At 37.9% G+C, this 15292-nt stretch overlaps 1 protein-coding gene across 1 annotated transcript in view; it reads right to left on the bottom strand.

The window, feature by feature from the left end:
* arrb2b (arrestin, beta 2b) overlaps positions 1-14207 on the bottom strand; it is a 41282-nt gene extending 27075 nt beyond the window's left edge. Inside the window, exon 1 of the mRNA XM_084108546.1 lies at positions 13967-14207. Coding sequence (XP_083964672.1) covers positions 13967-13989 — 23 coding nt within the window. The 5' untranslated portion in view covers positions 13990-14207. The remainder of the gene's footprint in view (positions 1-13966) is intronic.
* Between the last annotated feature and the right edge of the window lie 1085 nt (positions 14208-15292).

Raw genomic sequence — 15292 nt, 5'->3', positions numbered from 1 at the left:
ACAATGCCAAGGTGGCACTCTCTCACGTCTCACACTTCGACCTGTGTGAAAGATAACACACTCGGTCAGCATAATCTTGCCCTGAAAATTTCCTTCTGGTGAAATATTCCTTTAATGTTAAGGATAAACATTCATATTTGTGAGGTCCAAAATTACCTGGCCACACCTGACATGAGCGGGTGAACTTAGAAAAATGTCAAGTCATGAAAAAAGAAGGATAGTTATTGGAGCTCCTTAAACGGAGGGCCTCTCTTTTGGTGAGAGGTATAGGAAGCATACAAGAGCAAAAAAGCTGATAATATCACAAGTCAGCTAATAAACACATTCCACTCTGTTCCCATATCAGTTTGAGGAAGAAAGGTTGCTGCGCTTTAGCGGAATCATCACATATATCCTCATCCCGGTTTCCTCTCTCTCCAGCCAGAAAACCCGAAAAGGAAACTCGACCCTTTTCCACACAAACTCTATAGCAGGGTTTCTCAAACTCGGTCCTGGAGGGCCACTGTCCTGCACAGTTTAGCTCCAACCCTGATCAAACACACCTGCACAAGCTAATCAATGTCTTCAGGATCACTAGAAACTCACAGCTAGGTGTGTTTGATCAGGGTTGGAGTTAAACTGTGCAGGACAGTGGCCCTCCAGGACCGAGTTTGAGAAACCCTGCTCTATAGGTGCTATAATAAAAAAAATGTACACAATTTTTGTTTTAAATAAAAAAAGTAAATAAATATGTAAATAAAGTAAGTAAATAAATGAATGAAGTAGCCCAAGCGCTATGGACAACAAAGAAAAAATGTGGAGGAATCTGCAACACGATGGAAGAGAATTGCAAAAACACGATTAGTAAAGAAAAAGGTTGAAAAAAATGAATAGAGAATGAGCGAGAGAGGAAGGAGGAGAAGAGTGGAGTCAGAGCCCTTGCCTAATCTTGTGGTGGTCACACTTCCTTCATTCTGCCTGTGCGCATCCTGTTCTTATTGTGTAGGTGAGAGAAACCAGCAAGGGTTTGAGCTATGGGCCGCACACAGATATATACATGCAAAAGCATCAGAGTAGAGACAGACAGCAGATAGGCAGACAGAGGCATCGCTGTGAGAGAGAAACTTGTGGTGAGTGTCAACGATTCCAGTAGCACCTCGGTGTGAGGAAAACGAAAGGGACAAACTTTCTTTACGCAAACCTTAGCTTCTATTTACCCCTAATATTTGAGGTTGATGAATGATAGGAGATCATTTGGATTTGCACGACATACTGTAATTACCACATGCACCAGCCGTGTTAATGATCTGTCCGACACTGCGTGACTTCACCACTTCTGTGGAGTTTTTTTCCTGTGACTAACCAACTAATTCAAATTTGGTTGACAAAGCTTCTCCTCGTCGACCAACGTTTAGTCGACTAGGGGGCATCCCTATTAGTTTCATTATTTAGCAGTTAAAATCTTCCTCACAGTACTAATATCAATTGATTTTTTATTTATTTTTTGGTTGTGTGGTGCTAATGTATAATTTATAGCAGGCAAAGTACTGAATCATGCCCAGAAGAAGACAATGCAGAAAGTAGGAAGGTCTTCATGATGTATTATAACATTATTAATAGATGACCTTTAAAGAGTTTTCAAATATTCTAAGACTATATATGACCTAGCGACTTTGTTGCATTTCTTTGGCATTGCATTTGACCGTCAGGTGGTTCAGTTACCAGCCTGAAAACATTCATTTCTGTGAGGTCCAAAATTAGCTTGCCACACCTGCCAAGAGCGGGGGAACAGAGAATAACGCCCAGCCGTATATATTTCTGGATGTGACACAGTGACCTTTCCACAAATATGAGAAAAAAAAAAATAGTTAAATGACAGTTCAATGAGACAAATAAATAAACGGTGATAAACAAAAAGGAATTATTTTCTTTATTTGTGGAAAACAGCAGCACAGCAGCAAGTAAAATATTGCAACATTTTGTAATATATTATTGGTTGCTACATAAATGCAAAAAAAAAAAGAAGCTCCACAAACTCAGAGAACTGTGTATGTAAACAAGCACAAACACATCCATTATTACTAGAATGTCACTTTATTTTAGAACTTGAATGTCCTTTTCTTCTCACATTTGGCCCTTGGAGAGTGTTAATATTTGACCCTGCATATTTTAATAGTTTTCACAAATACTTTAGACATTTAGTTGGAAAGCGGCCTCTACCAATAGAAAAATATAACAAACAGGAAGTAGATGGTATTAGTTAGTGACAGGTGACACTGAATCAGAGTTGCTGTCCAGAGGGTTTCAGCTTCCTCACTTCTTCGTCTGGCCTGTCTAAATGTCAGAACAAAAGTGGCACGAGTTATGGGAACAGCATATTCCACATAATAAAGTCCTTTCAGTATCTTTCTGAAGTCTCCCTCTCAGAAACACACTTAACAACCCAACCTCAGGGCAACGCGAGAGCTACAGCCTTGCCATAACTCACATGTACAAACATGAATAATGTCTCCCACACTCACACATGAGAAAAATCGAAATGATCAGAGTTTAGACATTTCCAAACAATGAAAAAGCAATAGCATTGAGAAAGATGCATGCAGATAATGCGAGCGCAGAGATGAGAAAGGCACAAGTCAAGCATTCGCTGCCTTCCTGAACATGCAGTTTGCGTCAACACCGCTCGGCGTGTGTTCCTGTTGCCTGCTGACTCTGGGTGCGTGTTTGCATGTTTTTCTAGCTCAAGAGAGAACAAGGAAAACAGCAAAACCTACAGACCAAACAGACAAATATGGAATGAAAAACATTGCACGCCCTTGTTTATGGAAATATATTCCAGTTGCCACTGCAAGTCATGCTGTTGTCAGGGAACGTTGTCCTAAGCCTTGTGACCCTAATCATTTTTTTTGTCCTGGGCCCCATGAATTAAAACATTGGACCTGCCTTTGAGGGGAATTCAGTGTTTCCCACATGATTTTGTGAGACTATCACAAACAGTCTTTTCAACCACACGATCGTATCGATTGTATCGTTGCACCACCAGGTGGAGACAAGTGACGTAAAAATATTTGTCATTGAATCATTAATAATTCAAAAATAATTCATTATTCTAACAAGTGAGCGAGTCACTGAATCATTCATTGAAACCTTTTTTTTTTTTAATAATTCATTAAGATCAATTAAACATTTTAAATAGACTGCAGCAATTAACATTTTGTCAGAACCTCTCGTACATGACATGTAATTTCTTTCGTTGTCTGTTCACAAACATGGGCGAATTATGATCTCTGTTTGAAATCCAAAAAATTGTGTTTCTCAATTTATCCAGAATTGTGCAGGTCTATTTTAAAGTTAAATTAATCAATCTGGTGAACTTTTGAAAGTTCGAAAATGAAGAGCTCCAACTCATGTTCAGTGTGCAAATTGAACAAACAAAAAAAAGTCAGTGAACTTTAAAGGGGACTCAACCCTCTTTTTAGATGTGATATAGTTGCAGTCTACATTACATTCACACTGGTGTCTTAGGAAGCCAAACAATTAGAATAATAATAATAATAATTATTATTATTCCTATGACAGTAATAGCCATATACTGTAAAACTAATGCTAAAACAAAAAACAAAGTGTTACTTCTGTCTGAGAAACTACAATGACCACAAAGAAATTATTATAAAGAGCTAAACAAGATTCAGCAAAATGGAACTTGAAATGACAGAGGAAACAACCAAGGTCATTAAAACAGCAAAAGGTTGGAGAGGTACTGCAAACGAACATATTCATGAGTTATGCACCGTATGCAATATTATATTTCATTATTATATTCAAGTTTACTCAAAATAAGTTTCTGGATCTAGACAAATAAGGGTTTTTTCCTCTTGAAGAGAGAGGCGAGAGATTCTTCTCATCAAAGCATTGGATTGGACTTTACGGTTGGTTTACACATCACAACACAAATATAAACTCAGGATCAACACTTGTTAGGACAACCACAGAAAAGAAAATATCATGCAAAAGAATGTGTGACACTTCAAAATTGATTGATGATTGTCATGCGCTGCCAAGAGAAAGCAAGACATTAATAATAGCATTTCAGATCCCATTTGCTTGTGTAATCTGCGGTCTTTGGTTCAGTCTGCTTACACAACGTTCTTCAAGTTCACTATATCTAAATACAAAGTTAATGGAACACAAGAAAATAGCACTTCAATTAAGTCCTACTTCAGCTGTATAAAATAAAGGCTTTTCCAAATAATACATTAAAGGGATAATCAATTTATATATTTTTTTAAATATTTTATATTGAACTATTTCATTCATAATAAATTACATTTCCTGCCTTTAAATTTTTTAGGATATTGGTGCGCATAACTATATATGCCTACTAGTTATATTGCTTAAATTTGTTCCCCTGGTACAAGTTTGCGATGTCTACTTATTATATAGCATTTTTAAGGAACTTATTTAGCTTTTTTTTGTGATATATGGCAACCCTTCACCTGAAGCTTTAATGAAGAGGGAAGAGTTTAAAAGAGAGTAGAAGGAGAGCAGCAGTATGCGAACTGAACAGCAGCTACTGTTAAGGCCCTGATATACTCACGGCGAAGCCCTTTTTTGTTCTTCGCTTTGGGGTAAAAAGAAGTTTGAAATACGTGAGCAGCGGTATACTGTTAGCGAACGTCATGACGCCGCCCAGGCTGCTATGTTAATATGTAAATAATTATGTTAATATGTGCTGCGTGCTTTTCTTTCATGGCTAAATAAACAACAAAATGACAGCGATGAGAAAATAGTAGTTAAGAAAGCATCTGATCATAGCGATGTGGATGTTTGCACAAGCTCTGCAATTCGCCACTTCGTCACGTTTACTTATAAACCACTTTATACAATTAATCATTCAATTACAACAACATTTTCCACTATAAAGTGGCTCTCCAGTGTTCATGTTTTTTACTCGTGGACATCCAACCTCGAGAAACTGAACAGAAGAAATGAGCAAAGATTTCCACATCAAAGAAGGCGGAGCCTCAGAGCACACCTACCGATTACGTAATCACCACGGACCAATGGTAGTTCGAATGCGTTAACTAGCCGGAAAGTTCCTGAAAGTTCGCTTTTGCAAGCTGTTTCAATCTCCCGAAAGGAACACAAAATGACCTTCATTTTGGCCTGATTTTGTTCGAAATGACGTCACACCAGTTCTTTGATTTAGCTTTCAGTATATCGGGGCCTTTAGTGCCGGTTGGTCAGGAGTTATTTAATAAAGTAGTTTAAATGATACACACCTTGTAACCGTGTTATTATTTTACTCTAGCCTGGTGGAGACTGAGATTCCGTCGTGTGCCGGTAACTATACATTTTTTAAGGCTATTTTCTATTTATTTAAGATATTGATATAGGAACTGTTGTTGTTGAGTAAGCTTCATTCACAATGCATTCAAAGTTTTTTTGTTGTTGCTCTTTTCCCACACGGCAGCAAAATCATGCTTTCCAATTTACTATATTCCAGATGCCTAATAGTTTACTTGCCCTAAAGACAAGAACCAGAAAAATGCTTAACATCAAGCCCTTATAACCTCAATAATACTGTAAACAAATCCTCCCACATGACAAACAATTGGACACTCACATTTGGTGGTGTGTGTGCAGTAAAAATGATGAATTTAAACATGCAAAGAGAACATGCAAATGTCTGAAATGCAAAAAACATCCAAGACCAAAGCTTTGAGAAGACCAAGCAGGAAGAGACAGTGCTGAGAAAAATAGAGCCAGTAATGGATGGAGATAGTAAACGTGTGTGTGTGTGTGTGTGTGAGAGGGACTTAATCAATCTCACTGTTGTCTTAGGATGGAGCCAAGGGAAGCACCAAGGATGTCTGGTTATAATAACCTGTCAGCCGTTTACACGTGCAGACAATTTACAGAACACTATGCTAACCACTCAGACACCATGTGACGTCACAGAGCAAATGTGCACTAGCACCCATAATTACAGCCTATTTTAAAGAGCTTGTTGCCGTACTTTCAACAGCCCACATCTAGGAGCAAAGTAAAAGTTATTTGGAAAAAAGATATAGAGGTCAAGTACAAGCAATTTCCTAATTAAAACAGCAATATAATGGAAAAAAGGAACCCAGCTGAGATTGCTTTTCCATTATATTATTTTTCCATTGGTGAGGTGCTGTGTGTGTAAATGTTATTTTTCTAGACCACTTCCTATTGGGAACTTAAACTGCTGAATTCTGAAGAATTCCAGCTTCCCGTGATAAGAGCTTTACAATATCTTATATGCACAGGGCAATACTCCTGTCAATAGAAAAAGTACAATACAGTTATTTTTAGCAAAAGATACTGCTTGCTAAGACAAGAATCACGATTACTGCTCAACTTCGTTCAAACCCCTAACCCCGAGTATTAAACATATGTAACTCATCCCCAGCTACATGGATGATAGCTTAAAGTGTGTGGCTTATTAAAGAAAACTATCATATTACTTTTCTAAGTAAGTCAAGACCAGACTTGCGATTTATATCTGGCAAGATGATAAAATGGGGGAAAAACAACAACATAGATTTACACTGACACCCTTACCCAGAACACCCTAGTAGTAACCGTATACAAACCAGCTGAAAATGACTAAATCTCCATGGCAGCCAATCAGATAGTGGCAGGTTTTGGGCTGGAAAGCACCACATATTTTCTTCATAAAATGTAAAAATGTGCAGTGAGCTTTAGTTTTTGCAAGTGTGGCCTTATTCAGCAGACATAAACCCACAACATCAACGAAAATGAAACCCGTGGAGCGGAACATCATTCATTTAGGACAAAATCCCATGAGAAGGGTTAACAGTCCACAAACTAGACTATGTTAGAGGAACTGGCCACCAGTTAAATTTAGAGACTTAATCCATCAGTGCAGACAGGTGTCTAAATAGTCTCTAGTGAATTGCCCTTTCTGCCTAAAAAGAGATAATGGAGCCATCAGCTGATGAATTAGAGGTGTGTATGTGCGCGAGAGATAAACACACACACACACACACAAACCTGGGTGGCAAAAGCAATATTGTGACCATGTTGTGAGCCATTACTGATAGCACCCTTTCCATTTAGGTCAATGAGACTCTAGGGATAGTTCACCCAAAAATTCATTATCTGTCATTATTTACTTATACTCATGACGTTCTACTCAAACTGTATGACCTTCTTTCTTCTGCGGAACACATAAGATAATATTTGGAAAAATGTCAAAGCATTTTTCTCCCATTCAATAAGTCAATGGGGTCTAATGCTGTCTAATGCTCAAACATTTTTTTAAAGTTTTTCGAAACATCTTCTTTTGTGTTTCATAGAAAAACGAAAGCCGTGTGTGAGAAAATGAGAGAATATTCTGTTTTTATTGAACTATCCCTTTAATTGCACAAACAAAATGTTCCATTTCTATACGTTTCCCCTGTCAAATGTTCACCGCAGACTAAGAGGAAAAACCAAACTAGAGAAACTAGAGAGCCTGTAACATTATCAATCACTGATGAAAGAGAGAGTGGAAAGGGCACGAGGGGAAAACTAGAACATGAGAAGGTGAAAACATGCACAAACGAATACATCACGCTCTTGCTAATCGCACTAATGCAGATGTGATTTAATGGACCACACCAATCAATCACCCTACAAAAAGAGGACAACAACATACGAGTTTGAGCATGCAGATGTCACAACACAAGCTGGAGTATGGGGAATATATACTAACCAGCCGTAAACTAACTCAGCTGCAGGATATTGCGCAAGTATGGTGCAAATCCAAAAACACTGGTATAGAGCTACATGACATTTTGTTCAGCATTTAAACTAATGCTGAACAAAATGTTTCCTTCCACTTTTTCTGTTCTGGTCTCACCAAAGTGATTCCCTGTGATTACAAATCTCTCTTGTCCTCTACCCCTTGAGAATGGACTGAAGAGCCATCGTAAACATACTCAAGCTAATAAAGTTTGGCTTGGATGTATTAAAAACAGCTGTACAAGTTTCAAATTAGCCTTCCTGCTGTTTCACTCTTGAATCCTTCCTCTATCTACACCTTATTTCCCCATTCCTCCATTTCATTCTTCTTCCCTCGTTGTCCATTGCTTGCTTCCTAAACGTTGCTCCTTTTAATACATTCATGTAGGGATGCACGATATATCGGCCACCATATCGGTATCGGTACAGATCGTTTCTGATGAAACAGAACGGTTAAGATTAAAATTTTGACACATGCTGCTGTCCCGAGAATTTTAGGTTTATTTCGCTTTCCCCCCCACCTACAGAATGGCTGCATAGGTGCACTCGAACATATCCTTCCTAAAACGCATTAAACTTTCGTTTACAAAGAGATGAAACTCACTGAGTGGTCAGGGGTGTTCACTGATATACTCATACAAAAATCGCTGCAAAATATGCTTTCCAACAGGTTTTATCGTAGTTTTTGTCCAACTCCATTGACTTGTATTGAAAGAGCTGTGTGAGGTACGGTATTCATAGATATCATATATAAACGCTAGATGTCTTATGGCGCAGTCACTTCCGGCATCACCGTTCGGCCATCTTATGTCAGTGCTCTGTGCATTAAGGTGAGTGATCAGCATGCACACAAATCCTCATATCTCGCTGAAATATTGACGGATTTACAAACGGTTTGGTTTCTTACAAACGTTATTAACGTGGCTATAATTCCGAATGCTTGAACATGTATGTTATAATTTTTCATATGTATGCAGCGTATGTATGTAGTGTCATAACTACATCTCTGACGTTTATAACAAACCAAACCGTTTGAAAATCGGTAGAAAATTGGGCAAGTTATGGTTATTTAAAAGTATTTGCACCATTAAACGAGTGAGCGAGCACACTGCCGCAAGATGGCCGCCACGTGCGGACGTCGACCTCCATTGGCCAGCAGCGCGCACGAGACATCTAGCCTTTATATATGATATCTATGACGGTATTACTCCGCCGCTTCTTCTTCTGCTTCTTCTGTGTATTCAATGAAATGCCAGTGGTTTGCTTGCAACTGGCAAAGGTGCATTATCGCCACCAACTGGGCTGGAGTGTCTATTATTCAAGCTCTCAACGGAAGAATTTACGGGTTTGAGACGTTTGGAAAAATAGATCCACAGTTTTACAACGAATGGTAAAACACCTGTTGGAAAGCATATTTTGCAGCGATTTTTGTATGAGCATATCAGTGAACACCCCTGACCACTCGGTGAGTTTCACGTCTTTGTAAACGAAAGTTTAATGCGTTTTAGGAAGGATATGTTCGAGTGCACCTATGCAGCCATTCTGTAGGTGGGGGGGAAAGCGAAATAAACCTAAAATTCTCGGGACAGCAGCATGTGTCAAAATTATAATCTTAACCGTTCTATTTCATCAGAAACGATCTGTAAACAGGGCTTTAAATGTGTAAAATACCGAACTTGTCCTTTAAAGCCGATAAAGGATGTATTATTTCCTTCAGCTGAGACACTTCAGATGTGCACTGTTCGCCATGATGTTTTTGAATTGCTTGAAATATGATTGTAATCACTTTGAAATGGAAAATACAGTTAAGTGCAACATGTGCAGCGCAAGTCTGTCTTATAGGCTAAATAAGAGTATAATGAGAACATGGATTTTAATGGTGAGCCTTTGTTGTAATCAGGCACTCAATTATTTAAAAATTTGGATTTAGATTTATCGGCCAATATATTGGTTATCAGCTTTCAAATATAAAGAATTATCGGTTATCGTTATCGCCATATCCCTACATTTGTGTTATTTACTCTTACGGGCATTACTATTAAGCCACATTTTCTTACACTTAAACCTTAAAAACTTACAACAAAGTTTTGTAAAACTTAAAAACTTACAATAAACCACTAAACTGAAGATTTTGAGATGAGCACAAAGATTTTACGTCATTATATACATAAACAAAATGAATATAAAATTCAATAAAGAATAACACAAGAAGAATGGATCTATAAAAAACACTAAGTAGGGTAACACTTTTTTTACTGTGTCCCTGTAACATAAGTAAGGGATAATGTACATCCAGCCGGATGTTATCACAGGATCAAAACCCAGACAGGGTGATCACCCTGAAGGGGTTTGTTCTGCAACAACAACCAGCTGGATGTACATTATCTCGCTTATTACATGGCTACTTGCTACATAAGTAAATAATTAGATGAAATATTGACTTGAGTCTAAATATTTTATTAGCTCTTTAAACGCACCATGAAGAAATCAGTAGCTAGCAAGCAGCTAGTTCAAACTAGACAGACATTTAAGAGATACAGTACAGTCATATGACTATACCACTTATTTCACGGCATTTTGCCACATTAATAATTATGGATATAAGATATTGATTTGAGATGAAAGTTAACTGTTTAAAAATTAGACCTATTTATTATCTTGTAATCCATTACAGTGTACAAAACAATCATCGCAAAATGGCAGCAGCTGCATTTGTATGAAACAAGAGAGCGAGTCTGCGAAGCCCGGAAAACATAAATAATTGTACACAAATATTCATTTGAGTTTTAATATTTTATTAGCTCACCGAACATAAAACTTCCACACACACACAAAAAAAAACGTTTCTTAGGCATATAGCGCCGACTTCAGTAACCCAGATGAGCTTGTGTTATTAGTTTTTACCGGTTGTTATCGGAGGATAATAACAAACCACTCGATGACGCGATTGACCAATCAGAATCAAGTAGTCTATTCCACAGAGCCGTGTAATAATTTACAATAACAGTATATTATACATAATTACAAGCAACTAACCTTAAACCAAACCCTAACCCTAATTATATGTTGGTGATTAATATTACTCAGTACTTAAATGTACAATTACACTGAAACAGGGGCACTTTAAAATAAAGTGTAACCCAAAGTAGTTTTGCCACCTGGAAAAATTTGACAGACAACATAATTGAAGTACAAAAATAAGACAAAACAAATATTATTAGGAATCAATTACTGTATTTAAACTTGGATGCAACTTGGTTTTAGCAAAAAAAATGTTACAATAAGCAAGCATATATGTGAACGGATATCAGAGTATTGGCCTCTTGTTGATACATCCTGTTTCATTAAGCCGGAAAATGTGCAATTATCAAACATGAAAAAAGATATAGACACATTGAGGGGATTTCATAAGACCAGCACAAACCACTGAGCTGCACGATCCCCCACCACCCCCACACCAGACAGCCTCCACAACAACTCCAGTGACTGAACCACAAGAGAGGCTGAATCAGAATCTACCTAACAGAAACACGCAAGGCTACTATTTAGACCTATGAGGTCTTAGGTGGCAAAATATGTTTATAAATGGAAATTAGAATAAATTCAACAATTATGGAGTGGTAGCGAGCTTTAATTTACCCAAGGCTAATTTGAAAGCACAGAAGGGCCGATGACACCTACATAAAACGCCTCTTTCACAGCTTTGCAGCGCTATGAATGTGTGTCAATCAATACGCGCTAAGTTTGCTGTGCATGGCCTGCTCTGTAGTGGGCTGATGAACAACTGCTCCCCACGCACAAAAGTCATGCTATTTAATCTTATTACAATACAATAACTATGCAACAATCACTGCTCTCCTTTTGAAAGCAAACGTTCACATTTCAGCAGCAAAACCAAGCTTTGAGAAGAGAAATCTAGAGGTAAAAGGTATTGTATAGTCCATCCAAAAATTTAAATATTTCACCAGTCACATGCATCTTTTATCCATACAATGAATGTGAATGGTTTCCAAATTGAAACACCCTTTGTGTTCTGGCAAGGAAAGAAAGCCATACAGGTTTGGTAGAAAGTGAGGTTGAACCCTATAAATACTAAGATATCATATTTAATACATTAATTTCTAAGGCCTCTAAACGGTCATGATCAAAACTGTTGCACACAATCTACTACTGTACATGCCCTCTGCCCTCTGATTGATTTTCATACCTAACTCATGTCCACCTTCAGGACATGTGTCTTTTTGCTGTGAAAACTTTAATGATTTTTATAGAAAGCAAACGCAAGAATAACTGTTGTTAGCAATATTTTAAGATAACCAGTTACTGGCCTGAAGCAACTTAGGCTTACTTGTTTATACATGCATATTTTTATTTATTTAGAAAAATCGTGTTAAAATGTATGCATAATATTTATTTATTTATGATTTAACACCATATCAGCAGCAATGGCTATATTCATGGCAATCAACAGTATTTCAATTTTTAAAAAAAGAATTATGATAACAATATCAGTTCAATACATTGTTTACAATAATTTAACAATTTTGTCTTAAAAAAATCAACATAAACATATACAAATAACAACAACAGTAATAACAATAATAACAGAATCTTTCAATTAAATATATGATAGAAATTCTACAATTATTCCAGGAGAAACCTTTTTAAAAATGTCTCTATGCATAAAATATAATACAACAGGCGCTTAAGGAAAGTTGATCTCTCAATCATCATTGAATTGCGTTGCATTATGTGTTTTGTCCCCAAGATTAATAAAACAGAGCTTTGGTCATAAAACTAGCATTTACACATAATCGTATTAAGACAATACTGAGAGCTATAGAGTGACAACTAATATGTATGGGCATTTTATGCAAGTAGCCTGTTTTACTGTAATGAAAATCTCAGGAAACAGGAAAATCAGCTTACTTTTTGGCCATATAAATAACATATGCAACAAATTGCACGTTATTGCTCAGTTTGGACTTCTGAATAAAATTGAGGTGTTTTTTCCTTCTTGAGTGTGAGCTCTATATTATAGTAGCCCATAAAAGCTTGATGAATATGATACAAAATAAGCAAACCGTTTTGTCTAAAAGTTAAACAAACTGTTCCATCTCTAAAAAATAGATTTTGACAATTATTTCAGATGCTAGGGGGGTCGTGCATACATTGTGGAAGTACTAACTGTGTCATATGTCAAATAAACATCAAAACAGGGTGACCTGACTGAAACACCTCTGTTAAAGCCCTAAATGTAGCCTATAGATACACGGGAACCAGAAAGCCCTTGGGTTTCCTCTCCTCCTGATGGTGTGAGCCGTGACATGTAAGCAGAACTGAGGGCACAACTGAGAGGATTGCTGGGTTACTCATCAAACTCAGCGCACGTACATGGTCGCCCACGACTCGACTATCCATCTACACTGCGTCTATAAGGCCTATTCTGCACACACACACACGCACACAAATAGAGAGAGGTGTTAAAATGAGTTTTAGTCACATTCAACCCCACTGTTTGCTGCAACAGGAAACGTCGAGGCCTTTTCTGAAAGTTGAGGAAGTGCGAGTGTAGTGATGAGCAGGAATTTCTCGCACTGGGTGCGACAGACTTTTCGGTTTCGGACAGTGGAGAGGAAAATAATGAACAGAGCTCGTTTACATGCATGCAGTATTAGAATAACCTGTCGTAGTAAGTGCTTGTTATTGTAGAGAATAAATATGACCGGCCGCAGCGAGCGCTGCAAAAAAAAAAAAAAAAAAAAAATCAGTCACACAACTTGAGTCCTCAAACAACAAGATAACATCAGATCGCGGCAGACAACACGAGCAGTTAAAGCAACTGTGCCGCACTCCCACGAACAACTTGAAGATTTCAGTTGCGATTGCTTTTCTAGGTTGTGCAAGAAGGGCTGTAGATTTATGGTATAGCGTGCTGGTCAGTCAGTCACCCCACCCTGGGTGAAGTACATAAGATGTCCAGTGATCATGTTTTTAAGAGCGGTCGCTTCGAGTGCCGATGCATATCCTGTAGGCTACACAGATCTAACGAGTACCTCACTCAAATAGACTAATGGTTTCCCACGACATCCCTCCAGCCTATGAGGTTTGGTGCGACTGTTCATCATAGGATGGGCTGTGAGAATATGATATCGTGACTTCAAAATTAGAAGTCAGAGCAGCAATTGAACCTGCGCTGAAAACTGGCTCTTACCTGGTCCCCGCCTTGTCGCCCATCTCCGCAGGCCTTTTTCCTTTAATAAGGGGAAGATGCTTTGTAATGGGTATTTAACTGAGCCGAGACTTCGAGTAAAGCGTCCCTCCTTTCCTCAATCACTGGCACTCTCGCTGGCGTTCGCAGGGTAGTTTCCGCAGCCCAGAGACGGAAGCCTCTCGCCCCACTCCGCTCGCTGCCGCTTCAGACACCAAGCGACTGGGCTTTGGCCTCAGAGTTTGATGAGCACCGCCAGTAGCCAATCAGATGCTGAGAGATATATAACGTCATCAACGGGTCACGAAGTACTCCCTCTTTGCCCTGGGGACTACCAATGAGAAATGTCTTTAAGAACGAACGTGTGATGCTTAGTACAGTATGAGGAAAAACTAAAATATTTACATATTTACGTGTATCATGTGGCGTATCCAAGAGTCTGTTCCGCGTTCTTGGAAGAAAGTGCGAAAATATGTTTGCAATGTATGTAACTGACAGGATTTGGAAGGCTTTTGCATTTTCATCTAAATGTCAACCGTAGAAATGTTATCGGATACCACTAAAATGTTAAAATGATGAGACTATGACATTAAACAGGAGAGCAACAGACTGCAATGGACTGGGAACCGATAGTTAATTTTCTCCAAGACAAACTAATATAGAGTTCATTTATGACTGCATATGACTCCCATTTAATTTCGGTACGTCACTAATGTCATTATCAAGAAGAAGAAGAAAAATCCCATGATGGTATTATGTAACGCAACCATGAACTCAAACGTGTATAATACAATAGAGCCTTGCGCCATCTAGCGATTTAACGGTACATAACATACACAAATAAATTTTAGTTTGTGACCAAATTGAAAATCATGGATTACCTTTATTTAAGGACCATGGTGGACCGTAAGAACCTTATTACACTGCCCGTTTGCCCTGAACTAAACTTCTGAATGCCTTTCTAAGCTTAGACATATTGCACCTGAGGCCATTATTTGTTTTATTTATTATTTGGCCATTTTTAATTTAAAAACCATTTCTTATTTTGAATAAAGAACTGCATATAAGCTTCGAACACGTTTGCTTAAAACATGTACATGTATGTGCTGAGATTTCAGTATCACTGGGTGCCAGGACAAAAGCAATCATTAAACCTTACCTTTCAACCTTTAGATAGTTTTAGTTAAGGATCTGTGGCTTATGGTGTCCCAAATCATTCCTACACCCATTTTTTAATACAACATTCTAGATATTGTTTAGTAATCCACATTCATTAAGGTCCGGTTTCTATCTCATGTTCTTGGTCTAAATACAGTCATACAAAACAAA

This window comes from Abramis brama, assembly GCF_963993115.1.
Source record: "Abramis brama genome assembly, chromosome: 3".
Classification (NCBI taxonomy): Eukaryota; Metazoa; Chordata; class Actinopteri; order Cypriniformes; family Leuciscidae; genus Abramis; species Abramis brama.
Note: the sequence above shows the minus strand (reverse complement) of the source record. Positions and strands in the feature narration are given on the sequence as shown.